This window comes from Hemitrygon akajei, chromosome 12 (genome assembly GCF_048418815.1).
Source record: "Hemitrygon akajei chromosome 12, sHemAka1.3, whole genome shotgun sequence".
Classification (NCBI taxonomy): Eukaryota; Metazoa; Chordata; class Chondrichthyes; order Myliobatiformes; family Dasyatidae; genus Hemitrygon; species Hemitrygon akajei.
Genome location: NC_133135.1, coordinates 20,671,756 through 20,699,625, shown reverse-complemented (window position 1 = coordinate 20,699,625; position 27,870 = coordinate 20,671,756). Strand labels below are relative to the sequence as shown.

The 27,870-nt window shown below is 44.5% G+C and overlaps 1 protein-coding gene across 7 annotated transcripts; it reads left to right on the top strand.

Annotated features, from left to right (window-relative positions):
- The first annotated feature begins 201 nt into the window (after nt 1–201).
- Nucleotides 202–26,497, top strand: LOC140736772 (zinc finger protein Gfi-1-like). Of its 7 annotated transcripts, XM_073062684.1 has the most exons (9): nt 202–243; nt 435–488; nt 4,452–4,560; nt 9,230–9,443; nt 10,854–11,033; nt 11,946–12,328; nt 17,637–17,774; nt 19,044–19,209; nt 23,169–26,497. In XM_073062684.1, exons 4-9 carry the CDS (start codon nt 9,329–9,331, stop codon nt 23,345–23,347), a joined length of 1,161 nt encoding a protein of 386 aa, XP_072918785.1. In that variant the 5' UTR covers nt 202–243; nt 435–488; nt 4,452–4,560; nt 9,230–9,328; the 3' UTR covers nt 23,348–26,497. The 7 variants fall into 7 exon arrangements, with proteins under 7 accessions (XP_072918785.1, XP_072918787.1, XP_072918786.1 ...); XM_073062686.1 differs by lacking the exons at nt 202–243; nt 4,452–4,560 and having other exon boundaries at nt 467–488; XM_073062685.1 differs by lacking the exons at nt 202–243; nt 435–488 and having other exon boundaries at nt 4,534–4,553.
- Nucleotides 26,498–27,870: the final 1,373 nt, after the last annotated feature.

The window sequence follows — 27,870 nt, the reverse complement described above, 5'->3', positions numbered from 1 at the left end:
AACAGAACTACTGCTGAATGCTTTTTTTTTAGATTATTATTTGTTGGCCACTCTTTGAGGAGTCTGATCTATCAGCTTCTAAGTTTCCTATGTGGCTGAGGAGTTGCTTCACCAGAAATGGTGAAAAATTGCCACTGGATGAAGCAACCGGTGAACTGCTGCAAACTGCCTGAGTCCTCGAGGGTCACGTGGGTGCAGTCAGGGCCAAACATGAGTCAGTCTGCCAGAACACTCTATAAAAAGGTATGTGGGAAAATGCTTTGGTTTGTGTTTATTTTGGTTGCTTTTTGTCAAAAAAAAGGTATTTTTAATTAAATGAGTATAAAAGTGCCTCCGAGAAATAAACAGCGGATGAAGCTGTGAAGCGTGAAAAATTAGTAAAGTTGTTTTACTGTGTTTTTGTGAGTTCTGAATACTTGAATTTCTAACTTCAGGCAATCCAGAGATTTCCCAGTGTACAAAGGTTTTATTTACAGGAAGTGCAACAGGTAGGTAGCATTTTTCACAATTTGTAAATTTAGATGCATCTTTTTCTCATCAGAGATTCACACAGTAATAGTGACATCATAACTGTGGTATTGTTACTATTAATTGCTGCTTGCTACTTTGAATTTCATGTAATTACTCACATAATCATGCGATTTAAAAAAATATGTATGGTACTGTGCAAAGGTCTGAGACAGATATATGTGTGTATTTGTCAACGTAGAGCAGAGAGTGAATTTGCAAATCTGGTGGGCGTAAAGGATGTTGGAAATGGTGAGGGTGGTGGGCTGCAGAGGGGATATGGGAGGGGTGGCAGAGAAGGAGTGCTGGGGTGGGGGCTTGCGTGGGTGCAGCCACACCCAGCCTTGAGGCATTGATTCCAAACAATTGATTCATTACATAATGTCCCTCTAGAGCTTCCCACTCTTTCAACTCTCCCTTCCCCGTTTCCCAACCATGATTCCCCTCTCGCTGTCCCCTTCCCCCTCAGACCACAATAAGGACCCAAATCAGTCTCAGGTTAATCATTGCTCACACAGGTCATGATTTTCTCTTTCTTGGCGACAGCAGTACAGTGCAATACATAAAATTACTACGGTACTGTGTAAAGTTCTTAGGCACCCTAACTATATACACTGTACGTGCCTAAGACTGGGGCACGGTACTGTGGATTCATTCAGGGGACGAGGACTTCACAGGCTAAACCAGCATTTGATTGCCCATCCCTAGTAGCCCTTGAGAAGATGGTGGTGAGCTGCCATCTTGAACCATTGCAGTTCTTGAGGTGTGAGCCCCACACTGCTGCCGGGGAGAGTTCCAGGACTTTGACCCAGCGGCATGAGGGAACGGTGATACGTTTTCGATCTGGGATGCTGTGCAGCTTGGAGGGCAACTTCCAGGTGTGAGGTTTCCATGGTTTTGTTGCCTTTAGCTGACAGGGATCATGTTTTTGGAAGGTGCTGTCTGAGGAGTCTTGGCAAGTCGGAACAGTGCATCCTGTAGGTGGTACTCACTGCTGCTACTGTACACCGGTGGTGGAGTGACTGAGTGATGTGTCTGTCAAGCAGCTGCCAAGTCCTGTACGGTGTATTCTTGATGGATGTTGATGAGGCATTCTTCCAGGCAATGGGAGAGTATTCCACCACACTACTGGTGTGAGGTTTGTAAGTGGAGGACAGGCTTTGGGGAGTTAGGAGGTGAGTTATTCTCTGCAGAATTTCTAGTCCCTGAACTACTCTTGTAACCACATTGTGTACATGACTACCCCAGTTCAGTTTGTGGGTGGTCGACGATAACCCCCAAGATATCGATAGTGGGCATTTCAGTGATGGTACTGACACTGAATGTCAGGAGGTGCTGTTTCTCTTATTGGATGTTATCATTGCCCAGCTCGTGGCATGAATGTTACTTGCTATGTTGCTGCCTACCAGCACCAGGCCTGGATGCCATATTCAAGTAGGCTGACAAGACCAGTGTTGTTGGCCGAATCAGAGGTGTTGATGAATCAGCATATAAGGAGGAAGCTTACAAATCAGACTGATGGGTGCCATGACTGTAGCCTCTACTCAATGCCAACAAGCCCAGCGAGCTGATTATTGACTTCAGGAGGAGGAAATCATAGACCAGTCCTCATTGGGGGGTCAGAGGTGGAGAGGGTCAGCAACTTTAAATCCCTCAATGTTATTATTCCAGAACACCTGTCCTGGGCCCAGCACGTAAGAAAGATGGCAGCACCTCCAATTCCTTACGAGTTTGTGGAGATTTGGCAAGACATCCGAAACACTGGCAAACCTCTATAGATGTGTAGTGAAGAGTATATTTTTCAATGTTCCCACAACTGTGGGGACTCACTTTCAAGGACTCTTCATCTCATGGTCTCAATATTTATTGCTTATTTAGTTATTATTATTTCTTTTGTATTTGCACAGTTTGTGTCGTTTGCACACTGGTTGAACACCCAAGTTGGTGTGCTCTTTCATTGATTCTGTTATGAGTGTTTTTGTATTATGTACTTATTGAGTATGCCGTCAAGAAAGTTAATCTCAGGGTTGTATTTGGTCCTGGTCTTGCTGCGGTTGGTTATGGTCCATTTACAGATGACACAAATGTAGATGGGACAATAAGTGAGTGAGCCGGCAGCTGTAACGTAGGAAGAATGAAAAATTGAATTATCATTTAGACAGAATGCTGCGGTAAAAGTGAATCTGAATGAAATACAGAAAGTTATAGTGTAGGCCCAGCATATAATAAGGAAGGGCAAGGTAATGTCGGCCACAATGTCAAAAGGAATGGCACGTTCACAGGCAATAACTCACACATGTACTGGGTACTTTCTGCTTCAGGATGCTGGTGCGTTGGTATAATAAACAATATTCAACAACTATAAGGAATAAAGAATTATATAAAAATAAAGTTCGAGGTTAAAGTACGGATATGAAGTAAAATGGGCATAAATTGATAGATACCATCAGGCATTTAAAACGTTCGTGTTTACAAAGAACGGTGAGCTTTCCCAACTCAGCCTGTTACTGAAGTCATCGAGTCACTGGAAGTTCTTGGGGCACTTCCATTCGTCTTTGATGGCTATGATTCTTTGCCATTCCGTCCTCATTTCCAGCATAATCAATGCATTCTTACCCCCAGACCGAGTTCCTGGACGGCTATACACACAACACAAGAAGCTCCATTAATTTGTCTGCAGTTTATCAAAGGACTGCCCCTGTGAGCGGTGGCACAATCTCCCGAACTGAAAGCTCTCAAACCTCAAAGCTAATTTATTATCAAAACACGTTTACCTCACCTTTGCACACCACTCACTCTGAGATTCACTTTCTTGCGGGCATCCTCAGCCGAACAAGAAGAGCGATAGGATAACTACACCCAAAGACTGACAAATGGGCAAAAGAAGACAAACTGTGCAAATACAAAATAATAAATATGTTATAAATAATAGATAGATAAGCACATAAACAGATAGATAAATAAATAATACTGAGGACAGGAATTGTAGAACCTTTGAAAGTGAGTCCATGGGTTGTTGTTTAGTGATCAGTTCTGTGTTGGGGCGGGAGAAGCTATCCGCGCTAATTCGTGGTGATGTTGTAAAAGAGGATATTGAACAGAAATATCGGTCCCAGTTTCACAAAGATATCACGTGATTACAAAGAAGGGGAGCTCAGCACCGTCCCGGTTGTCTACATCCATTTCCCCGCTGACCGAATCGATAATGCAGCAGCATACTATATTGAAATTATGACATTCATTTCTGATTTTAAAGGCCTTCTTCGACCCTTCTTGACCTTTGCTCTTCAATTCAAAAACCTGAGGTCCTTGCATTACCCTCATACACGCCTCCACCCATTGCACTCCACTCCTGAAAAGCCTCAGCTGCTCCACCTTTTGCCAGGAGTCCATTTTAATTTGATTGTTCACCCGAAAAATTCCTTTGATTCCTCACCGCTTTAAAAGAGGACTTATAAATTCAATTTGTTTTTTTTACCATAACTGGTTCAACTACAAAAACGATTTGCTGAACGCCGAATACGGTTTCCCTGTCTACGTCTCCGTGACTCATCTCAGTACTCGGACCCAAATGACTACAGAATCGGTAAAATCGCAATTATGGATGCTTTCAGTAACTTTTACTGATAAACTAAATGCACGTGTTCAAAAATAGAGGAATAGCAGGCTAGAATTAGCTGGGTAATGTTCTGTTTGCAGATACACGAGTTTACATGGTCGGTTACATGATGCCTGTGTTTCTCGTACGCAGTTTACTTTGGGGACATTTTGTTAACCACGAAACGAAGAGTTATCCTTGTATAGATCTTAACAAACAGTACTTTACAAAAAAAAAACTTTCTACACTAAACTGCTGGAAGGAAATATAGTCGAGTGCCTTGCAAACTAAGCAAGCGTGCAAATCCAACCAGCTTAATAAGCATCAATCATTCTCTTCCCTTTAGGTAAAAACTGAATGCTGCTTGCGATGGGTGTTTTTTTTTTAGAACTGGTCGTGTTTGATCGGAAGATCGCTCAGTGGGAAAGGAGCTCGGAGAGCGGCGAAGGTCTGCCGTAGGTTTTGACTTCAAGTTACAAAAATATCCAGCGGTTGTTAAATTGATGTTCGGCCCGCAGTAGCACCTTCTCCTGGTCCAAGCAATGATCATCAGCTCTAGACTTTAAACGGGGGGGGGGGGTGGTGAGGACTTGCAGCAGAACCATTGACAGATACACTACACACACACAGTGTTGGAGGAACTCAGCAAGTCGGGCAGCATCTGTGGAGGGGAATAAACGATGGGCGTTTCGGGCCGAGACCCTTCACCCACCTTCCCCCTCGCCTAGGCTCACCTACCCGCCTCCCCTCCCCTCCCCCCCCCCCAACATTCTTATTCTCGCTTCGGCCGCCTTCCTTTCTAGTCCCGATGAAGGGTCCCGAAACGTCGATTATTTGTTCTCCGCTGTGAATGCTGCCTGACTTGTTGAGATCCCTCAGCATTTTGTGAGCGTTGCTGAAGATGTGCAGCGTTGCAGAATCTCTTGTGTCAATGATAGAGACTCCCCAGAGCGTTAGGCTTGTGCTATCGACTGTGCACTGAACACAAATCAGAGCGCGTGTACAACTAAATCAGAATCTACGGGAACCTGCACGCACGAATTCCGTCTAGAAGTTTTTCATTTTTATACTTTGGATAAATGTTAGACCACACAAAAAAAAAACCCATGGAAAATAGTTGCCTAACATACGAGTTGTGCTCGGAACGGGAAAATCCCAGAACATGCCTCTCTCCCAACCTGACTTCCCACAGAAATCCAGAGATGCTAGCACTTCCAGTCACTGCATTAATGTCCAACTGTCCAGTAATAAATATTCTAATCCGGGCAGCACGGCACAATCCCCGCAGCGCAGCAGTCACTTCAGCCTTGATTTTGTTTCAGGAGAAGGTGCTGGAACGCGTGTGGCATGTAGTTTAAACCGAGATCGTCCGTTTTAAACTTTCTTTTTAAAAAAACGAAGGTAGTGACCTTTTGACAAGATTGAGACGCATTAAAGTCACTACAACGCTGTGCACAGCGCGGCGTACGTGAAGTTGCACAAATCCTTTCACTGACTTGCCGGTCAGCCGGGCTTCCAAGCACATTCCGTATGACCGAAATAGCAACTGGCAAAAGAAAGATACAATAAATCTGTGCTGTAGCCCGAGCCCCTATGGGAGTTCTGATAATTGACCCTGTTCCGCGCACACACGTCCGCCGCCACTCGGTCCCCACCGTTTCTGACTCTAAGCTACCCCTCGCAGGTGAGCTACAATCGGAGATTTACGCTTGCGGTTTGTAAATTGATTTTTTTTCCCCCAAATAAACGACTTTCGCAAAACTCTCGACGTTTTTGGCGCGCAAGTTCTCGGTATCTCGGGTTTGCAAAAAGCTGATTTTAAAAAGAATAGAGAGAAGGGCTCAGAAAGTCCGCACAAGTTTAAACCGGGTTTATCAAATGGGGGAGAGTGTGGGGCGGAGCTCCCTCTGGGTAGGATCCTGAGTAATCTGTTAGTTTGTCATTCTTCTGTCGCGGGAGTACAGTTGTCAAATACTCGCGACCAGGAAGTGGTTGCATAGTGAAGAGCTGTTGGCGTTATATAAAGTACTCAGTTCCCAGTCTGCTTGTTATTAACGTCTGATAGACCAGTCGGATTGTAGCAATGCTGCAGAGGGGGAGAGAATCCGTCTCCACTATCATCACTCACGCCGCACCTTGCACTTGATAGTCGCAGGTTTGGACTCTCCCGCTGGCCCCTCTCTTAGTGACCCGCACCCAGCGAAAGCTGGTAAGCAAGACCTTTCCTTGTGTGTGTGTGTGTGTGTGTGTGTGTGTGTGTGTGTGTGTGTGTGTGTGTGTGTGTGTGTGTGTGTGTGTGTGTGTGTGTGTCTCCGACAAAACTAAAGTGGAATTGGAGAGGTCTTTCTCTGATCAGTCCGTTTTACTCTCGGGGTTTAAGTAGGGAGAGTTCGGGAGGGTATTTTGGCTTGGATCCATGTTGTGTTTCCCCCACCTCAACACCACCACCACCCTCCGATCCAATAATTTGCACTGCCCCAACAACGCAGATTCTCCGAATCTACATCGTCTCGAGATCGGAATTAAATCTGCCCCTTGGCGCGGACTGTGAGCGTTTGGGACGGAATCTGCCCCGATTCTAGTCTCGCCGGTAGGAATCTGCGTGTAAAACACAGCAAGAGGAAACCGTTTATTTAGGCAAGCAAATGAGTTGCCTAATTTCTGCTTTCTATCACGTTAAACCCTGTTCTGATTTCTTTCCCATAATCTTAAATCAGAAACGCCAAAAAAATGTAATTTAACGACAAGGCGGTAGAAGAAGGGGGACTGTTTATTTAAATAGAAAGAACATTTTGTAGATTAAAATAAACTTCACTGCATTAATCTAGCCCGCAGACCTGCTGCATCTACTCCGTTTCACCCAGTTGGTTTCTGGGAACTGGGTGCTGCTCTGTTATTGATTCACCCTGGCCCAGGTGAATTCCAACAATTCTTCTCCCATGCCCATCCTTGGCCAGTCCAGGGGTGGGTGACCTACATTCTACGGATTGGCTCGACACAAATCACGTTTGCTAAATGAATGGTTAAGAACTATCTTAACTGTGCAGTGCGAAACCATGGGCGGGTCATAAACGCTGCGGAACGGATACGTCGAACTTTGAATATATTTGACCGAAGTTTTAAACAGACGGTCACAGGGCTGAGCGGCGAGGTGACGGGATAACACGCTTCGTGCTGTTGTCCTTGGTTCCATTTCTGTGACGGGAGACTTCCACCCCAAGCCAAGGACAACTTGCACACGCGGGGCCTCTCAAAGCCGCAGAGCCCAAAATGCTAAAACGAGCCCCTTCCTTGTTTGTCGAGCGCGGCACTATTGAAAGCACACGCGAGGGGCAGTTTGCTAAATGTACTTTAATTTTTTTTTCGGTTTCACACTGGGAAATTTCTGAAGGCGGAACGTGCTGCGTTTCAAAGTCAGGTGGGGAGAACTCTCTATCTCCCATCATCTGACTGCAGAAGCTGGTCTATTTGATCTAAGGCTTGCCCGCAGTTAACGTGTCAAAACAAGCTGCTTGTTTGAACGCAGAGTTTACCACCTCCCATGCCCCCTCCGTATGGATAACCACTGAGGACTAACAAACAAAAGGTGGGCTCACATTCAAGATTGTTTAATGACATTTCCAGTACACAGTGTAAAGGAGACCGAAACAATTGTTACTCCGGATCCGATGCAGCTCATCAAAAACACAACGAGATAACGAACCCAATAATAAAAAGCACAATAAATATAAATATATTTTTAAAAAGCTCTTATACATTAGATTGTACAATCAGACAAGGAAACTGTGAATCACGACGCAAAAATATAACCTACTGACAAAGGTTTAAAAAGATCTAATTTATGACAGGGACCTGGAGAGGAGAAAGGAGTTGACAGAGAAGATTTACAGGTTTCGTTTATAAAAAAACGATTGCTTCCCGTACTTTAGATGAATAATATGATAAAAGCCAAACATTTATTTTGAGCAAACGTAATTGCGTTAAAAGTTAGTGCGGTGTTCTAGATACCTTCTAAAAGTTAGTCACGAACTTAGAGGCGACTAAGACAAGTAAACAATTGGATTCTGGTTTTGAACGGCGTGTTTAAGATGAGAGGAACTCAGCAGGTCAGACAACATCTATGGGGGCGGGGAATAAACATCAGTCCTGATGAAGGGTCTCGGCCCGAAACGTCGGCCGTTTATTCCTTTCTATAGATGCTGCCTGACCGGTTGAGTTCATCCAACATTTTGGGTATGGTCCTCTGGATTTCCAGAATGACCTCTCTTGGCTGCCCAGTGGCCAGCGTGAAACTCGCCCTTCACGCACCACATCGCACTGGTTAGCACGAGACTAAATCACCCGAAGTACCAAACACACAGCCCAGTCCTCATGAAGGGTCTCGTCACGAGTAGTCGACCCTTTATTCCTTTCCATAGAATGCTGCCTGGCCTGCTGAGTTCCTCTAGCATTTTGGATGTGTTGACCCGAAGCACCAACATCTTCATTGTTTTCAATGCGGGAAATTGGGGCCCTTATTTTAGCCCGGCAGAAAAAGAGTACATAATTTATTCGCTTCAGCTGAAATTCGATCAAGATTAGGTAAATGGAAATGGGAAGTTAACATCATTTACGCTTCGACCATCGAGTGACCACAATGATGGTGTACTGTTGGGACTATTTCGCGATGTTTAACACCCTTCCGCTTGTCCGTGCCGATGATAAGCGTCTCTCTCAAATACTTAAATTTTTTTTTGCGACAACTTGCTAAGTGATGGCGCTCAATCGGATGTTTCGCAACGTTACCGTGTAAATATATACGCTTCTTCGCAGAATCTCGCCCTAGCTCAATTTCAGGTAGAGGACGGATCAACGTGTCCATGGGTATTGTGTAACAGAGTAGGATAATAGTGTCACTTATCCCGATTGCTGTCAGTTTGATTTCCCAGGTGGGAGAGAGAGAGATCTATGATTAATTTGAGTGTGGCTGGCAGTGCCTTGTCCAATCAGGTTGCAAGGGCTCGTATGGGGAGCTTTGTGTTACCACCTGGCAGGACAACACCTGGTAAACGGGGAGCCCGTCTGCGCACGCGCGCTGGGGAGTCACAGAAGCCTATATGTAACCAATGATGTGCAATCCCACAGAGCTCAAATCGAAGGCACCTCTCTCTCTCTCTCAAAAAAAAAAAGATTCGGTTGCTGCTGAAACTGATTTTCTCCAAGCCGTGCGAGTAAGGCAGCGAGATGCCACGCTCATTCCTGGTGAAGAGCAAGAAAGCCCATAGCTACCATCAACACAGACCCATCGAGGATGACTACAACAGCAGGCTGGAGCACATCCTGGCACACATCTCCCTAGGTAAGCGAATGCAGTCACACCAGACTAAAACAGAGACAACCAATGACAACTTTTTTAAAAAAAAAACTTTTGCAAACGTTTCTGCTGTTTGTCAAAGCGTTATGATTGTGGGGTAACACGCGCAAGTGGCTGGAGGGACGCAGCAGGTCGGGCAGCGTCTACGGAAAGGAACGATCAGTCGGCGTTTTGGGCCGAGACCCTTCACTTTGACCTTTACTCCTTCATCACTCCTCTTCACAGACCTGCCTGACCTGCTGAGATCCTCGAGCACTGCGTGCGCGTCAGAAGCTCTGAGTTTCCATCATCTGTGGGATCTCTTGTGTTAATGATTGTAGAGTAATTCTGATTTTGCACATTCAAAAACAGTACAAGGATTTCTCTTATTCAAAATAGTTTCCTTATTGATTCAACACCACACACAAAATGCTGGTCGAACACAGCAGGCCAGGCAGCATCTATAGGGAGAAGCGCTGTCGACCCTTCGTCAGGATCTCGGCTCGAAACGTCGACAGTGCTTTCTCCCTGTAGATGCTGCCTGGCCTGCTGTGTTCCACCAGCATTTTGTGTGTGTTGTTGGACTTTCCAGCATCTGCAGATTTCCTCGTGTTTGTTCCTTATTGATTTACGGGTAACATGTAATGCTTTCAACTTCCATTCAGACTGTAAGTAAAACTGGAATGTACATATCTCCTCGGATGTTAGCTTTGAAGGTACGATATTGTACTGCCAATGTGGTTCCTTTGATCGATGTAGATCTTTCGGCACAGAGACTGTTCTGTTCAATTAAATTTAGGGCTCTATTTCACGGTCAGTGTTAATTATTTAGGAGACCGTTCTCAGAGTATTGTTGTTTTTCAGCTTGTTGTTAAATTAAGTCGTTTGTTTTAACGGAAAAAGTGTTAATAATTTACGGGAGTTGTATTATCAGTTTGCGTCATTCCCCACAGTTGCCCCTGGTCTGATAAATATTACCAGCTTTCTCTAGTTAAGGGTCCTCTCTTCTACTCCATAGATCCTGCCCGGCCAGCTGAGTTGCTCCAATATTTTGTGTGTGTTACTGCGGATTTCCAGCATCTGCAGAATCTCTTGTGTTTAGTTTTTTTTTCTGTTTTCGTTGCAGTCAATCTAAAATTGGGTTTTGAGAGACTTCCGACAAGCTTTCTATTATTTTATTTTCTATTATACCGTTATTCATTTGGGCAAATCATTTTCAATAGTGAAGTTATTACCGAGTCTGCTGTGTGTATTATTCCAGCATTGTACAGCCGTCTTTCACTATTAACAGAGACGGCATTTGCCATACATGGATTTAAAACTGACGACAGAAAGCTGTTTTCGCTACAACTGCGCCGTCAGTTTAATACGTTCCTCTGTCTGTCCCTTACCTCTTCACCCAAAATGTGATTGCAGACTGTAAGATGGCGGAAGACGCCCCCTCTGCAGATTCCAAAGGCGGAGTTTCGCCTAATCCCCAAGCGGTGGAGGCGACCGACGTGCCGGAGTCTCCCGTGAGCAGCGAGGATGGTGTCTGTGGTAGAACTTCCGAGTATGAGAATTTCTGGAGACCCCCTTCTCCGTCTGCATCGCCAGGTAATGCGTTCGCAGTGTTGTCGATCGGCGATCGGTGCATTGGCGTTGGAACTGTAGAAAAGGCAGTGGAAGGGAAACAGGCGTTGTTTCAGAGACAAATCACTTCCTAGTACTGCTGTAAATAAGTAAATCATTTCAGGTGTTTTAGTTTTCTGGTGCACTAGAATCATATAGAAACAAGCCCTTCGGCCCATCTAGTCCGTGCCGAACTAAGATTCTGCCTAGTCGCACCCAGCTGCACCTGGATCGTAGCCCTCCATGCCCCTCCCACCCCTTTACCTGTCCAATTTTCTCAGGTTGAAATGGAACTCGCGTCCACCGCTTCCGCTGGCAGCTCGTTCCACACTCTCAACGCCCCCGGAGCGGAAGAGGCCCCTCTCAAGTTCCTTTTAAACACTTCACCCAGTTTTATGGAGAATCTTGTACTACAGAAATAAGGATGGACATCGCCAAACATAAGTGCGCTTTCAGTTGTCGGTGTTGTGTCGTTCACAGTTTACTGAATGATAACCCCAAGTAGGCACAACAACAAGATTTAAGATAGGCTGGGACCAGTTTCTTAAGATATGGGCCAAATCGGGCGAATGGAACTAATTTAGGTGGAAATCTCGGTAGGCATATACCAGTTGGGCCGAAGGGCCTGAATAACTGTGACTATAGTTAGAATGTTAACAAGCCGTTAAAAATCAATTAAAATGTGTTTGTATGCACACAGTCGTGTTTAATTAGAAATATACATTGTCTATATGCAATGTCGAGTTGAACAGTACGGTGAGCTACACAGCGAAAAACTAGCTTGTAGCGGCATCACGGCACATTGGTAACAAACAACACTCAAATATGCATTATACGTGTGGAATTAAGTCATTGGGAATGATTATAATGTCTTTTCATCCGTGTTTTTTGGTTTAGACTCTGAGAAATCTCTCTCCCCGTCTCTGGATGAGAATCATCCCTTCGCGGTGCCTCTGAAGCAGTTTGGATGGAGTAACTACACAGGTTCCGAGTTGAAGTTCCTGAATTACCGCCCCCCAGCTCTGGAGCGGAGCTCCGCCGTGGGGCTGTACAGCGAACGAAACTCCATCGCTGGCCTCTACCCTAGCCCCGCCCCGGGCTTTTACAACGACCACGGTCCGGCTCACGGGCTTTACGGCGACCTCAACACCGCGTCTGCTCTGTACAACGAGCGGAGCCGCAACTTCGAGAAAAGTGACGAAGTGAAAACGGAATCCGGGCTCCTTTGCACCCGACTGCTCCTCAACAACGGCTCCTACAAGTGCATCAAATGCAGCAAGGTATAACGAATCTCCAGGCCGCTTCAGGCGCATAAAAAAAATTGACCTGCAGATCTCTCCCGGAGACTTTCTAAGGATCTGTCTCTCTTCTCTTTTATCTGCGATCTCCATTCGCCTTCCATGCATGTCCCTCCCATTCAGGTGATCTATATATTGCCGTGGGGAAGGACATGTAGAGCGCTGTTTGGATCTGGAGACAGGTGTAAGACCTCCGCTCCGCCCGCTGCCAATCAATAGCCGAGCCCCGCCTTAACTCGAGGCTTGTCCCTCGGCCCTCGATACCATGTATAACCAAAAGGGGACTACAGCACAGAAACTGACCCTTCGGCCCGTCCAGTCTGTGCCGAACTATTATTCTGCCTAGTCCCATCGACCTGCACCTGGATTGTAGTCCTCCATACCTCTCCCATCCATGTATTCATCCGAAATTCTCTTAAATGTTGAAATCGAACCCATAATGTTGAAATCAAAACCAATAAGCAAACCACGGGTTCTATCCCCCCTACTACACTTGCTCTCCTCCTATTATTAATGGACCCACAGGCATCAGTTTTGGAAACTGATGATCATGTTCTCAAGATTCCCACCTATACATGTACCCCTTGTGGTGTTCTTTTCCTCTGACGCTGGCGTGGCGATGTGTTGAAGTAGACAGGGTGGTTCCAACCCGTGGAGAAGGCGGTTTATTGTTCCTTGCTCCGGCTTGTTTATCCGCGGCCGATACCTGGGCTGAATTGGAAGATTATGGGGAGCGGGTAAAATCCGTTAGCAGGTAGCAAACCAGTGGGCATGAACCACCTCAATTTTAATGCACTCGACTTGAGTTAACCCTCCCTTAAAGGCGACTTTATAAATACTAGTGGGCGGCTGGGTGGAAGTATGTCTCTACCAAAGGACATGTAATCTGCACCTTCCCTCCGCTGCCCTGCAGATTACCCTTGGATGAGGTGTGGCAGCACCTGCTTAGCAACCCCACCCCCGCCCCGATCAAGGTCACAGGAAGCCATGGGAGCAGGTGGTGGATGGTCGCATGAGCACCTGGTGCACATCAGAAATCCTGGTTATGCGACCACTGACGCCGGGCAGACAATATCTGAAGAGTGTTGATAATGGCTGCCCAGAAGAAGGCAATAGCAAACCACTTGTGTAGAAAATAAATGGCAAGAATGATCGCCTACGTCATACGACATGGCACATGATGATGATGATGTAAATACTGGAATTTAAAGTAGTGGCTGACACTAAGTAACGGCGTCCAACCTCTTACTGATCAAAAGAGCCGACAAGAAGCCTGTCTTGATATAGTTACAGACCGTTTGGCCCACGAAGTTGTGCTGACCCACATAGGCATCCATTTTTCTTTCATCCACGTGCCTATCTACGAGTCTCTTCAATGTCTCTAATGTATCTGACTCTGCCACCAGCCCGGCAGTGCATTCCACGCTCCTACTACCCTATGTGTTTAAAATAATACCTCTGACAACCCCCTATAGTTTCTCCCCAATACCTTAAAATTATGCCCCTGGCATTAGCCATTTCTGCACTGGGGGTGGGGGAGGGGAATCTCTGGCTGTCCACTCGATCTATGCCTCTTATCATCTTGTACACCTTTATCAAATGGCCTCTCATCTTCACTTGTTCCAAAGCGGAAAAAAACACCAGCACGCTTATCCTATCCTCATTAAGAATTGCCTTCTGATCCAGGAGTTATTCTAGCAAATCTCCTCTGCACCCTCCTAAAGCATCTACATCGCACCCATAACGTGACAGCCAGAAGTGAACACAGTTTGATGTAAAGCAGTTCACGTTTTCCCGCATCATTGATCATAATCAAAATTCAGAATTTTGGACCAAGTGAGGACAAAAGTTTCTGACTAATTAGGTAAAACATAAATTTCATTCTGATCCAGAGTTCTCCGTGTATTGTGTCCCAGTGTAGTGTAAATGTTCTTATAGCCACTGGTTTACAGTTGGGTTCCAACTAGGCGATTATTCCTTCAAAAGACATACAGTGGTGACATGACCTGTAAAGAGAACCCCACTCTGAATCACAGTTGCTGGGCTAAAGTCGTTTCCCGTATGCCCTTGTTAGTTAGCTCATTCCTCTTTCATTTATCAACACTTAATCCGTGAAACATCACGGCTACCTGCAACAATCGCGATCTTGGATATCATAAAGAACAGAAAATATAAGCCAGGACCCCAAGCCCTACCTGTGCAAGCAGTACGTGTACTGGAATTAATTTCGATCAAATGTCAGAAAAATCATACGAGGTGGGAAACTAAATAAGAGAGAATACTGGAAATATTGGGAAGGATTGATGGAAGAGAGAGAGAAAAAAAAAGTTTTCATTTTTCAGTTTCACCTTAAGAAAAAAAAAGCTGGAGGAACTCAGCAGATCAGATAGATAGATAGATAGATAGATAGATACTTTATTCATCCCCATGGGGAAATTCAACATTTTTTCCAATGTCCCATACACTTGTTGTAGCAAAACTAATTACATACAATACTTAACTTAGTAAAAATATGATATGCATCTAAATCTAACTGTACTCCCAGATACTTGTAAGTCTTAACCTGCATCCACGATGATCAGGCAGCATCCACGGAAATGAAAAATGAAAACCTTTGCAGAATGTCTTGTGTTCTCAGTTTAATCTTGATTGGTTTCACATTCTCTGTTCTCTTCACCTGGGGTGGGGGGGGGGGGGGCGGCACGGTAGCGTAGCCGTTAGCGTAGCGGCCGGGGTTCAATTTCACAGCAGTCTATAGTGTCCATTCCAGGGACATATGGGTGCGTCGATTACTGTGGGTAATTGTGCAAAGCGGGCTCTATGTTCTACTTCTGAACAACAACAACAACAACAACAATAAATAAATAAATAGATAGATAGATAGATAGATAGATAGATAGATAGATAGATAGATAGATAGATAGATAGATAGATAGATAAATAAATAAATGTGTACATTTGCGAAATGTATACTTATGTTGCGAAATACAGATCTCCTCCACCCACCCCTCTCTCGGCTGACACCACCGTCTCTTAGTCACTCAATCCCCCTTGGGCTCCGCCGTATCGCAGATATTTCTTTTGTTCTCTCCAGCCCTTCCGTTTTCTCTGCAATTTAACACATGCTTGAACGTTTAACTTTCTTCAGATCTATATTCAGGTCACTGGTTTGAAACATTAACGTTGTTTCTCACCACATGTATCGATCGTGTCCAGCATGATTTGCTGATAATTGATATTGCACCAACCTTGTTGCTTCTTATTTCCTGTTGAATTATATCACAAATGCATATGCAGTCAATCATTATCTCAGATCCTCTATTTTACTGTGCAAAGTTGAATGTTAAACACAAGAATCTCTGCAGACGCTTAAAAATCCAGAGCAACAAACACAAGTGATGGAGGAACTTCCAGCAGGCCAGGGCAACTGTCTTTCATCGAACCCTTGCCTCGCTGTAGATGACAATAAAAAACGACTAAAAGTTTTTGGTTCTTGACACGAAATGTGGATTGTTTATTCCTTTCCATTGATTCTGCCTGACCTGCTGAGTTAAATGCTATAGTCTCTCTGTCTAGTATCAATAATTCACGTGTGCCAACAACAGAAGAATCTATTCTAGTGAAGTCCGGACACATATGTAAGGCGAATTTAATCACCCTTCTAAATTTCACTTCTTAACGTATCGATTCTGATTTTGTGAAATATTTCTGAATCATGAAGTCATAAAAAGTACGGCACGGAAACAGACCCTTCGGCCCATCTAGTCCATGCCGAAACGATTTAATCTGCCTACTGCCAAGGATCCGTACCAGGATCATAGTCCTCCCTACCCCTCCCATTCATGTGCCTATCTAAACTTCTCTTAAACGTTGGAATCGAGCTCGCACGCATCACTGGCGCTGACGCCTCTTTCCACACTCATGACCCTCTGAGTGAAGATGATTTCCCTCATGTTCCCCTTAAACTTTTCACCTTTCATCCTTAACCCTTGACGTCCGGTTGTAGTCCCACCCAACCTCAGTGGAAAGAGCCTGCTTGCATTTATCCTATCTATACCCCTCATAATTTTGTACACCTTAATCAAATCTCCTCTCAACCTTCTACTTCTAAGGAATAAACTCTTAACGTATTCAATCTTTCCTTGTAACTCAGGTGCTCCAGACCCCGCAACATCCCTGTAAATTTTCTCTGTATTCTTTCAACCTTATTTACATCTCTGCTGTAGGTGGGTGACCAAAACTGCACACAAAACCCCAAATTAGGCCTCACCGACATCTTGTACCATTTCAACATTACACAACACAACATTACTGTTGACAGGCTCTCAGAAGGCCGCTTAGCACCCACGAAGGGAGGAAGGTTATCCTAAGCGTTGGAATCAGGTTCTGATTCGTTGTGTGGGCGAGGAGCTCGGGGGTGTAGTAGAAATCAATCGTTTCCCAGTCCCATTATGATACTCACCTTCCCAAAGTGCTGGTAGCACATTACCATTGCAGCTGCGCAAACTTTCAGCGCAACGTGGCTGCAGTAAAGAAAAACGAAAGCGGTTCATCTCAAAGTCTTTGATCACCTGTGGCCCCCTTGGGTTGATGTAACTAAAATACTGAACAGAATTCCGGAATGTTATTGTGTACATACTGTGATATCCACTCATGGGTAAACATGAAATAAACGCGGTTTTGCAATGAGACTGTGACTCGTGATCCAGTTCACGAATACACAACCAGCATTTTAATTTAATGTGTTTTATACGGTATAGCTCATCCCACTCCTAGTAGGACCCAGGACCTGGAAGTAAGTACCCATCCTTACAGGCAGAACTCCGATCTGGCGCAGCAGAGCATTAGCACCGCGCCAGCGTTCCGAGCTGCCAATGGAAGATGCGGGTTCAGTTGTAACATTTAAGAGAAGTTTGGATAGATAGGTGAACCGGAGAGGTATAGTGGGCTAGTGTCCAGGTGCAGGTCCAGATGGGACGAGGCCTGGCATGGGCTAGATGGGCCGAGGTCTGTAGTGCCCTATGTCTCTAGTAAGTGATCAGGCATATTTTATGGGCTTTCGCTTGATGTTATATTGTTGATTTTAGGACTATTTCAACGTAGTTTCAGATATATGTTGGCGTACACGTGGCAACTATGAAAGTGTTGGGCTCTGAGTTCCGGTTACTAGTGTATTTCGGTTCTGTTCATCACCTTTCACCGCCTTGCATTCGATCGCTATCTCCGGGAAGCTGCCGTGATTTCCTTCTGATGTGAATGCCATTGCTAACCGTCCCGCTTCCTCCGTCAGGTCTTCTCCACTCCTCACGGTCTGGAAGTCCACGTCCGCCGGTCTCACAGCGGAACACGCCCATTCGCCTGTGACATTTGCGGCAAAACCTTCGGCCACGCGGTCAGTCTGGAACAGCATAAGACTGTTCACTCGCAGGTAGGAGGCAGCCTCTAACGTACAACCAACAGGCCTTGCACAGTACCGTGGCTTCGAGTAACCAAACAGCAAGCAGTCCCACTACCGCCTTATCATAACAACACCACCCGCGCCCGAAACAAACACGTCTTTTAGAAAAAACACAAACATAATTATAACAATAAACGATAATCAAAATACGTAGATGCTAGAACATTTTAAAGTAAAATTGTGATGTGCTGGAAATACCGAGTTGTTCTGATAGCATCTGCAGGGAGGGAGGCTTCAGGCGATAACTTTTTAACAGATGAACAAATTCTCCCCCTCAGCACATTTTAGTTGCACATTGTTTATCTGCACAACTTGTTTTCTTTTGCAATTGGGTTGTTTGTCAGTATTTAAGTATAGTTTTCCCCATAAACTATTTTAATTCTTTATTTTCCTTTAAATGTCCGCAAGAAAATGAATCCGAGGGTAGTACATGGTTACATATACTTTGATAATATGCACTTTGATAATAAATTTACTTGGAATTGACTTTGAAATACTGTCTGATCCGTAGAGTATCTTCAGTATTTTCCATTTTGATTACCGAGGCACTCACTTAACCGTTATTAGAGAGAAAAAAAACATGGAAAATTCAGTAGTGAACATCACAATTAATATCGTGGAAAGGAACAGGCTTGCATGGTCTTGTAGAAAAATCTTACAGGGGAAGTGTGGGAGAAAGAGGCGAAGAAGAGGGATGGATTTCCAAGTAAATGTATTATCGAAGTCCGTAAATGTCACCGTATACTACCTTGAGATTAATTTTCTTGCCGACATTCACAGTAGAACAAAAAATACAATAGAGTCACTGAACACAAGACGGACAAACGGCCAATGTAGAAAAGAAGACAAACTGCAACTATCAAATAAATAATAATAATACTACATAGTAAATAAATAACTATAATAATACAGAGAACATGAGTTGTAGAGTCCTTGAAAGTAAGTCTATAGGTTATGAAATTAGTTCAGGGTTGTGTTGAGTGAACCACGCTGGTATCAAAGGGCATGTGGGATTCGCTATTGAATGGAGCAGCATACTTGAAGGGCCGAATGGCATACTTCTGATGTTGTTCTGCGTTTCTAAATGCAGTGGCTCGTTCAAAGAGCTGATGTTTCAGGACCAGGACCCTCTTGGATCTGAAATATTGACTGCTTCTCTTTCTTCATATTCGAGTGTCGAATTCTATAAATCGAGGGTCAAAGTATAATTTCGTTATATAACTGGATTTTCAATTTCAGGAAAGGAGTTTTGACTGCAAAATCTGCGGGAAAACGTTTAAAAGATCGTCCACATTGTCCACGCACCTGTTGATCCACTCAGACACCAGGCCCTACCCGTGTCAATTTTGCGGGAAGAGATTTCATCAGAAGTCAGACATGAAAAAACACACCTTCATCCACACAGGTCAGTAAATGCACGGCGGCGGGGTGGGGGGTGGGGTGGGGGGGTTACCTGTCACGTTTGCAGCGTGTCCTTTGAAAATAAAATGTACAGCCATCTATCCTGCGCACAGAACTGGAAACTGTTATCTCGTTAATCTACGAAGGGAGGGACAAAGAGATAAAGCGATTACACGGCGAACTGGATGGCAATGTCCGCAAGATGCATTTTTCCAGAAAGCAAAATGCGGATATAATATTTTAAAGTGAAATTCAAGTTCAAAATAATGGCTTGACTCAAGTAATGCTAGGTGTTTACACTCAGTAATCACTTTATTAGGTACATGCAGATGTTTCTGTAAGAACAACAAATCACATGGCAAATCACAAATCAGTGCAGAAAAGCACGCAGACATGGTCAATAGGTTCGGTTGCTGTTCAGATCAAACATCAGAATGGGGAAGAAATGTGATCCTGGTGACCTTGACCTTGCTTGTTGGTGCCAGACTGGGTGGTTTGAGTATTTCCGAGGCTGCTGATCTCCTGGATTTTCATACACGATGGTCTCTAAAGTTTACAGAGAATGTTGCAAAAAAAAACACTCCGAAAAAACCAGCAACATCTAGTGAGCAGCCTCTAATTGGAAAACACCTTGTTAATGAGAGAGCTCAGAGAATGGCCAGACTGATAGGAAGGCAATATTAACTCAAATGATCAGGTGTTACAGCAGTAGTGTGCAGAAGAGCATCTCTGAACGCACGGCTCGAACCTGAAGTAGATGGACTACAGCAGCGGAAGAGCCCGTGGCCATTTTACTAGGTGCAGGCGGTACCTAATAAAATGTCTGCTAAGTGTGTATATACATCAGTGACTCAAATCAAACCTTGTACATCAGGGAGAAAGGCTTTCACATTGCAAAAAGCTAACTGGACAGTAGAATCAAGGGCAGATTCGAACTCCCATTAAACACGGACCCGACCATTCGTGCAGTAAATTAGATTAATAGCAATCTCGGCTTTGAACCTTTCAAATTACTCCCCCACCTTTCCCCTCCCGTCGCGTGAAACCGTTTCCTGATTTTTTTTTTTCATTATGATTCACAAAAGCCCAGCTTCACGGCTGGGTTTTGTGTGCGTTTCATTCTTCATAGTTTGCAGTGCAACTCAATGCCTGTGCAATATTGAATCTCTTTCTGAACAATATCTGACGAAAGAGACGGCTTTTGGCAATGATTTCATTAACGGCATCTGTTTAATAATTGAATCCTAGCAATCCAATCAGTGTGGCTTAATATGATCCGTCCGCTGTTTATTCAGAGTGGCTCGTGTAAGATGATTTACCTGGTATGACTCGCCTGGTCTTGATTTAGAGACCAAAGTAAATGACAGGTGAATCACACGAGACTGTGGGGATAGTCAGCTCAGTTTCAGGTCGTCTGCCGTATATAAATTGAGGCGACGAACAGACCCAGGGGCAGATCTGATTTCACATTAACCAACAGCATTTGAAAATCAGGCCTCAGTGGTCTGGGCAAAGGTATAATTGGCAAACATTGACGTTTAACTCTTCGCCCGGTTATATGAAGGCTGGTATTACCCACACACGATGTTAAAAGCAGGGGAGTCTGTAAAACTCAGAAGAAAATGGCAAATGTCCAAACCCCGTCTAACCTTTCTAAATTTTGAAAGTACACAGTGTATTTTCATTTTCTCCTTCTTATCACGGCTTCTGTTACTTTATTTCAGAAAGCTCAGCCGGTGTTAGTGCAGTCTGATGCAGTTTGGATTATTCCCAGCATGAAAAAGGGCCATCTCTTTATTCAGGGTGAAACGGCGTAGACATTGATAGATAGGCGGGTTCATGTTTCAAAACCAACATTTACGGGGAGAAATGACAAGGCAGCGAAAGTCATAGCAGAGCGGGGTTTTCACTCACGTATCCATTTTAAAATAATTTCGGACTTGGAGTGTGTATCTCGGCGTTTGAGGAGTTTAGACAGAGGCACTTGTCCGCTTTGCTCTGACTCTTTGCAGTGTCGAAGGTGAGAAGCGTCACTGTGCTCATCTCGACTAAAAATAAACAGTCAGCATGCCTGTCAGAGGCTTATCGAGGCCACTGGTTAAAGTGACACATCACACCTCGATTTTACAAGCTTCGTCTCTGCATTTCCTGATTTAGCTACAGTTCAACCTCTGAAAGAAACCATATCTAGCAATCTAGACCTAGCCAATTACCGAAGCTGGGACAGTAATCATCCGTTGGCGACCTATTATTGTGTTGTTATTTAAATAAAGTTATAGCCATTTACAATTTGGCTGGGAATTCGGTTTTAATTTTTTTCTCAGTAGTTTAGTCGTCATTGGGATGGCATTAACTACTTGTATAATTGCCTTGAGTGTCGCCGGCTTGTTGGGTTGCAAGGAAGAAGAGGTTTCTCCTGACTAAGGAATGCAGGGCTGGGGAGCTGTGGTCTCAAAGGGCAGCCCATGTGGGACTGAGGGTGGGGAATCTTTAGATTTCCTTGTACCGCAGGATTCTGGAGACCCATCATTCAGTGCGATCAGACCAGGGAACGATAACATTTCTAAATCAAAGATTTAGCGAAACGAAGCTGAGATTTAAAAAAATCAGTTATGACCTTTATGGATAGTGTAGAAGGCTCGGGGGGGGGGGGGCGAATGGCTTCCTCCATATAATAAAAACTAAGACTAAGGTAATATAAAAAGTCTATTACAAAACCAGTGTTTCGCATTCTTTCTCTTTCGTTTAAGCATTCCAACACTTTCCCCTGTATTTGTTTTTTATAATGATGAACCTGTTTCATGCAGTGAATTGGACAGATTTTCAGGTCCCTGTTCACGGCTTCTAACGTTCAAACGAGGCCGGTTCCTTTAGACCTCAACGTTCAACGAAATCTTTCTATGGGCAGTTGCTTTCGATTTCGTTACACGTGGGATGCTTTCCCCGAAGGATAACATGTCCTTGCTTCCACCATTAATATACGTGGTAAAAATCCAAATCCAAATTTTGTTTTCTAGTGAAATTAACTAAATACATTCAGTCGGCTCTATATTGTGAGGCCGCGGAGTGTCTGTCGTGATTTTCTGCTCTTACTGTAGCTCATCCATTTCGAGGCTCAACGTGCTGTGGATTCAGAGGTGCTCACCGATCTTGTAACGCATGGTTACTGGAGTTACCCTCGCCTTCCTGTCAGCTTGAAGCACTTTGGCCATTCTCCTCTGACCTCTTACATTAAAAAGGCGTTTTCACCCACAGAACTGTCGCTCACTGGATTTTTTTTTTGTTTCTCGCACCATTCTCTAGACTAGAGACTGTTGTGCGTGAGAACCCCAGGAAATCGTCAGTTTCTCAGATACTCAAACCACCCCTTCTGGCACCAACAATTGCACTTAGATCACATTTCTTCCCCCCATTCTGATGTTTGGTCTGAACAATAACTGATCCTCTCGACCAAGTCTGTATGCTTTAATGCATTGAGTTGCTGCCACGTGATTGGCTGATTAGACATTTGCATTAAAGAGCTGGTGTACACGTGTACCTAATAAAGTGTGAATATCGTTAATAGACATCATTAATAGACGTTGTTAAATTCCGAATACTATCTGTTTCCAGTTACATTTACGAAATGCTTTTTCTTAAACGCGACACTCCTGCTGGGACCCCCACAGCCAGTCTTTCCAGCCGAGGTGTAGCCCATCTATACGTCTTCATGGCGAAGAACCTGCTCTCCAGGGATGGGGTATTTGGGGCTTCGGTTGGCGTTTCCGTAACGCTGGGTTGGGGTTGCAAGCCCCTGCGCACCCCTCCTCATTTCGCAGCCGGGTTTGGGACCCTCCGTGACGGAGTTAAATTTACGAAATGTGTGGCGTTATATGTATAAGATGAAAATAAGTTCACCATCCGTGTAGTTTGATTCAGACGCTGCGGTTCTCAAATGCTGATTTACTTCCTGTTATGATGCAGGTGAAAAGCCCCATAAATGCCAGGTATGCGGCAAAGCTTTCAGCCAGAGCTCGAATCTGATCACCCACAGCCGCAAACACACCGGATTCAAACCGTTCGGCTGCGACCTGTGTGGCAAAGGATTCCAGAGGAAAGTGGATCTCCGGAGACATCGCGAGACACAGCACGACATCAAATAGACCCGGAAAAACATAATTCTGGACTCCTGCACAGCAAGGGGCCACGCGAAACTCTGTCTGGGATTATAACCCTGGTCCTTCTGTGACCCACGCTGCCCACTGACCAGCTGCGGCCTTAAACCACCGTCAGACTCTTAACATCAGGTGCTCGTTCGATTTGTGCAGTGTTTCGGAAGCAAACTTTTTTAAAATAATTGTAAATGGGTGCATCATTGTTACAATATTTTTGGGATGCATGCGTTTAAACCATCTGAAAGATGCTTTATTTCTGATCAGTAAAGGGAACAGTCTGATTAAATTCCCCGTTGCTCAACGTTGTAACCTGTATTGGCGCACTGTGACTTTGAAATAGAAGCACAGTAATAATTTATATCTAAAAATCCCGGAAGGCCAGTCCGCCACAGCCCGGCGACCCTTGGTAAATTTTCTAAAATCCACTTACAGCTTCCACTTAAGAAAGACCCATCGAAAGTCTAACAGAAACAAAATGCAATAGTTGAACAAATAATTGCATTGTAAAACTCATTGTGATCTACATATTTCGCATGTCATTACCATTGATTCGTATCAACTGTTAAGAGCGGAAAACGTTTCTGGGAGACCTGGTATTTAATCGCACGTCGCAGGAACGGGAGAGATTCCCGTCACCTACTGGCATTGAGGCGACGAAGCTACCCAACGCCAGCAGGAAGACCTTCGGGAGCAGACAGGTATCCCTAATGATTCTAAATCGGCCCTCGGAAATCCATAGCCTGGAAAGAGAAGGGTGGGCCAGGAACCCTCCGAGATATGATAACTATGACCATCTCAGGAAAGGAGACAAACGAAGCTGCGGTAACTATGGAGAGTTCTCCTTGTATTCTGCCAACGAGAAGGTCATTGTTAGGATCCCCCGGTGCCTGAAGAGCTGCTCCTCCATTCGAAGCGGGAGCTTTACCCGTAGAGGAACAATGAAGCTGAACTTCATCGGATGCCAACTGGAAGGCAAGTGCAGTGAGCGGTGCCCACTATCACACTGGCCTTCTTTGATCTGCCAGAATCCATCAGTCAGCAGAGACCGGGGGCATCCTTCTCAAATTTGCCGCAGGCCACGATTTTAACCAACAACAGATCCGATCTCGGTGAAGACAATGGCCAGCAACGGTGCGTCGCCTGTGCACCCCTCTGTAACACTCTAAGTCAATTCCCACTGGAATGGAACGAACCCCCGGGACAGACGGGAAAATATCCAACCCGCCATACTTACACTCCGCAATCAAAGTCATCTCCGCTTCAGTTTTCAAGCCTGGTACAATACAATTGGTGTATCTCCACCTTTGGAGAACTAGCTCCAGATTACGACAGGCATTAAATTTAATTCCCACAAACCCAAGGTCCGATAGCATCCTCCCCCTGTGGTACACCAAGGAGCACCATGAAACGCCGGCAGGCCCTGATGATGAAATTCGCCATTACCTCCATTGCACTCAATTCGCCTTCGGCCATCTGAAAGAAACGTTGAAGAACAAGACCTCCAGTCCAAAAGTTCTTGGGTTGACGCGGAGAAATGATCACGGCCCTCCTGTGCACTTTTGGGGGATGGGTTATTAGTGGTGCAATGACTCCAGTTGAGTGTGAAGTTCTCCTAAGGCGATGTCTATTGATGGGCCCTCAGCTGGCTGTAGAGGCTGATGCGGGATGGACTACCTCTGGCACTGGAGGACCACCACCAACACTGAAATCTCCAAATCTACTGCTGTCCATTTCCCACCACTTACGTCCCAATTGCTCTCAGAAGGCTCTGCTGGACAGGTTGCGTTGTTTACGTAACCTAAATACTCGAATTCAAGTCCCTGTTGGGCAAGAGATTACCAGGTGGGCACGGAGAAAACCTCAAGAATTTTCCCCCAGTCTCCTTGAAACAAAATTGTAAAATCCCCATCTAGTTGTCAGGGATCCTGCTCAAGATGGTGAAGGATTGGTTTGGGAATTACACGTCCCTTCACAGGAACACCAGGAAGCCCAATGTATCTGGCGGAAAGGCGGGTTCACCTGTCTAACTACCCACCCGCCATCTCTGTCAGACACATCCTGTAACAGAGTGGGTCCTGCTTTCGCCTCATTTCTCAGCTCAGATCCTATGGAACTGGGATGGAAACTGGCCACCCCCTGTCCCAAGGGTCTGTACGTGAAGAAGGAACCTCTCAGCCGGTTTTTACATTACAAGAAATAGATTCGCCCTTACTCTGACGGTCCGCAACAGCGGTACCGCGGAGATGTGTTTGGTAAATAGATCAATCTAATATTTATTGTAATTCGCTTTGAGTTTTTTTTTAAGAGATGATAAAGTAATTAGGAGACACAAGAGGCTGCAGACACTGGAAACCTGGAGAAACACTAACAGAACACTGAAGGAACTCAGCGGGTCAGGCAGCGCTGTGCAGGGGAATGGATAGATAACGCTTCCGGTCCAGACCCCTCATTAGGTGACCTCCATAGATACTGTCTGACCCGCTGAGTTCTTCCAGATATTCTTTGTGTTAATAACGTCATTAAATGCTCGAGAAAATTGGAAATAACATAGCTTCAATAAACTCCCTTCTGCGGGAATGTATCTATCATGAGTCTTACAGTATACAAGCTTTAGGAAGTCTTTCATCAATTGAAATCATCATTCAAAGTCAAAAGCGGAGTCCGTAGAAGATTTCTTCCTTTAATTTTTTTTAATTGAAAGAGAGTAATTTAAAATGTGCCTTATATATGAGAGTCATTAAATAACACAGACTCCGGTCTTTTTCACGACCCACATGCGTCCGGCAGCAAGTATAAATATCCCGATGAATGGTTTCGGCCTGAAACGTCGACTGTTACTCCTCACCATAAATGCTGCCTGGCTTGCTGACTTCCTCCAGCATTGTGTGTGTGTTCCTCAAGGTTTCCAACTGCATAATCTCTTGTGTTTAATATTAGAAGCTAGTTTTTTTTTGGAGAGCATTAGAATTGGTGAAAAGGGAAAATTGACTAATGAGTAAAGGCCACCGAATTCAGAGGTGGAACGCCTTACTCAAGTTTGTGAATTTTGTGTTAACTTGTGTGTGATACTATAATATATTGCAATTTATTTATTCATAACGCCAAGGATTGTAAATAAAATAAAGAATTATGTCAATCTTCCGTTGGTAATGGTTGTTTGTCAGCGACAGCACACCACATCCAAAATTTAAGTTCACCAAACAAAAATACAGACGAGAAGTTGAGAGGCGGGTAGCCCCTGGAATATTCAGAAGCTCCTGCCTTTTTAGTCAATTGGAGACATTGCTTTTCAACTGAAAGGAAGTGAAGAGGATGTTTCCTATAGTGGGAGAGTCTAGAACCAGAGGGCAAAGACTCCGAACAGAAGGACATCCCTTTAGGACAGAGACGACGAGGAATTTCTTTAGCCAGAGGGTAGTGAATCTGTGGGTATATTTAAAGCGGAGGTTGATAGGTTTTTGATTAGCCAAGGCGTCAGCGTTTTCGGAGAGAAAGCAGGAGAATGGGGGTTGAGAGGGATAATAGATCGGACGGACCGAATGGCCTAGTTCTGCTCCTATGTTTTATGGTCAATGGAAAGTGCGAAATTGAACTATTACAAGAAATTAATGAGATCACCTTTACTTCAATACAACCTTTAAGCCCATGTAAACACATTTCAGGTCTCCTGTAGCAGCTGAACAGTCCGGGTGGGATCCATCACTAATGCTGATCATGTTGCAAATTTGAAGATTGTAAATATATTTCTTAACGCAGTTACTAGAGCCCTATTAAAAATGCATTATGCAGATTACATATCACATTATTCATGAGGTAGAAGTCGTACCTTTTGTGTGGGGCAGAAACATTAGGCTGGAAGCTGAGCACACCTTTGTCTAGCTGTGTAAATTTTTAATAACACCTCCAGCTCCCCATTTGGTAAGTCACAACCCAATGCACAAGAGTGGAAATTCAGAACTCTCCTATGGAAAGACAAACCTTTCAACCGCTTTGGACAGACTTGTACTATGTTTTCACACACTCCAGTGGCGATTACATTACATATCAAGTGTGCACGGATATCAAGATTCAGACACTTATAATCAATTTCGTGCGGTCGATTTCTGAATCTAATAGGGCGTCGTGCAAATGTACGGACGAAAGGGTTTCCAGTCTTCGAGCCTGATTATACACTGATTATACGGCGGTTTAATTTTTAACTTTAATACAACGTCTCTTTCCAATATAGCCATTTTTCAATTAATCACCTCCCGGAGAGTATACTTCTCAAATCAAACTGGGCCATATAACACATTGTGCAAATCGTACTGAGGTTGTACAGCTCCACCCAATGTGTGATTTGCCCATGCCGCAATGTCTTCATTGTGAACTTCTCCCAAACACGTAGACGCATTACATCTGCCGCAAATCAAATAATCGGTCATTCGACAAAACAAATATTTGTGGAAGAAACCACACAAGGAGTCTTAAAGCCGATCAGGTCATCCCTGCTTTTTATTCAATACTGACTC

Coding starts and splice junctions, on each gene's coding strand:
- LOC140736772 (XM_073062684.1), top strand. CDS start 9,329: ATGCCACGCTCATTCCTGGTGAAGAGCAAGAAAGCCCATAGCTACCAT. Junction 12,329..17,636: donor AGTGCATCAAATGCAGCAAG/GTATAACGAATC, acceptor TTCCTCCGTCAG/GTCTTCTCCACTCCTCACGG. Junction 17,775..19,043: donor ATAAGACTGTTCACTCGCAG/GTAGGAGGCAGC, acceptor TTTCAATTTCAG/GAAAGGAGTTTTGACTGCAA.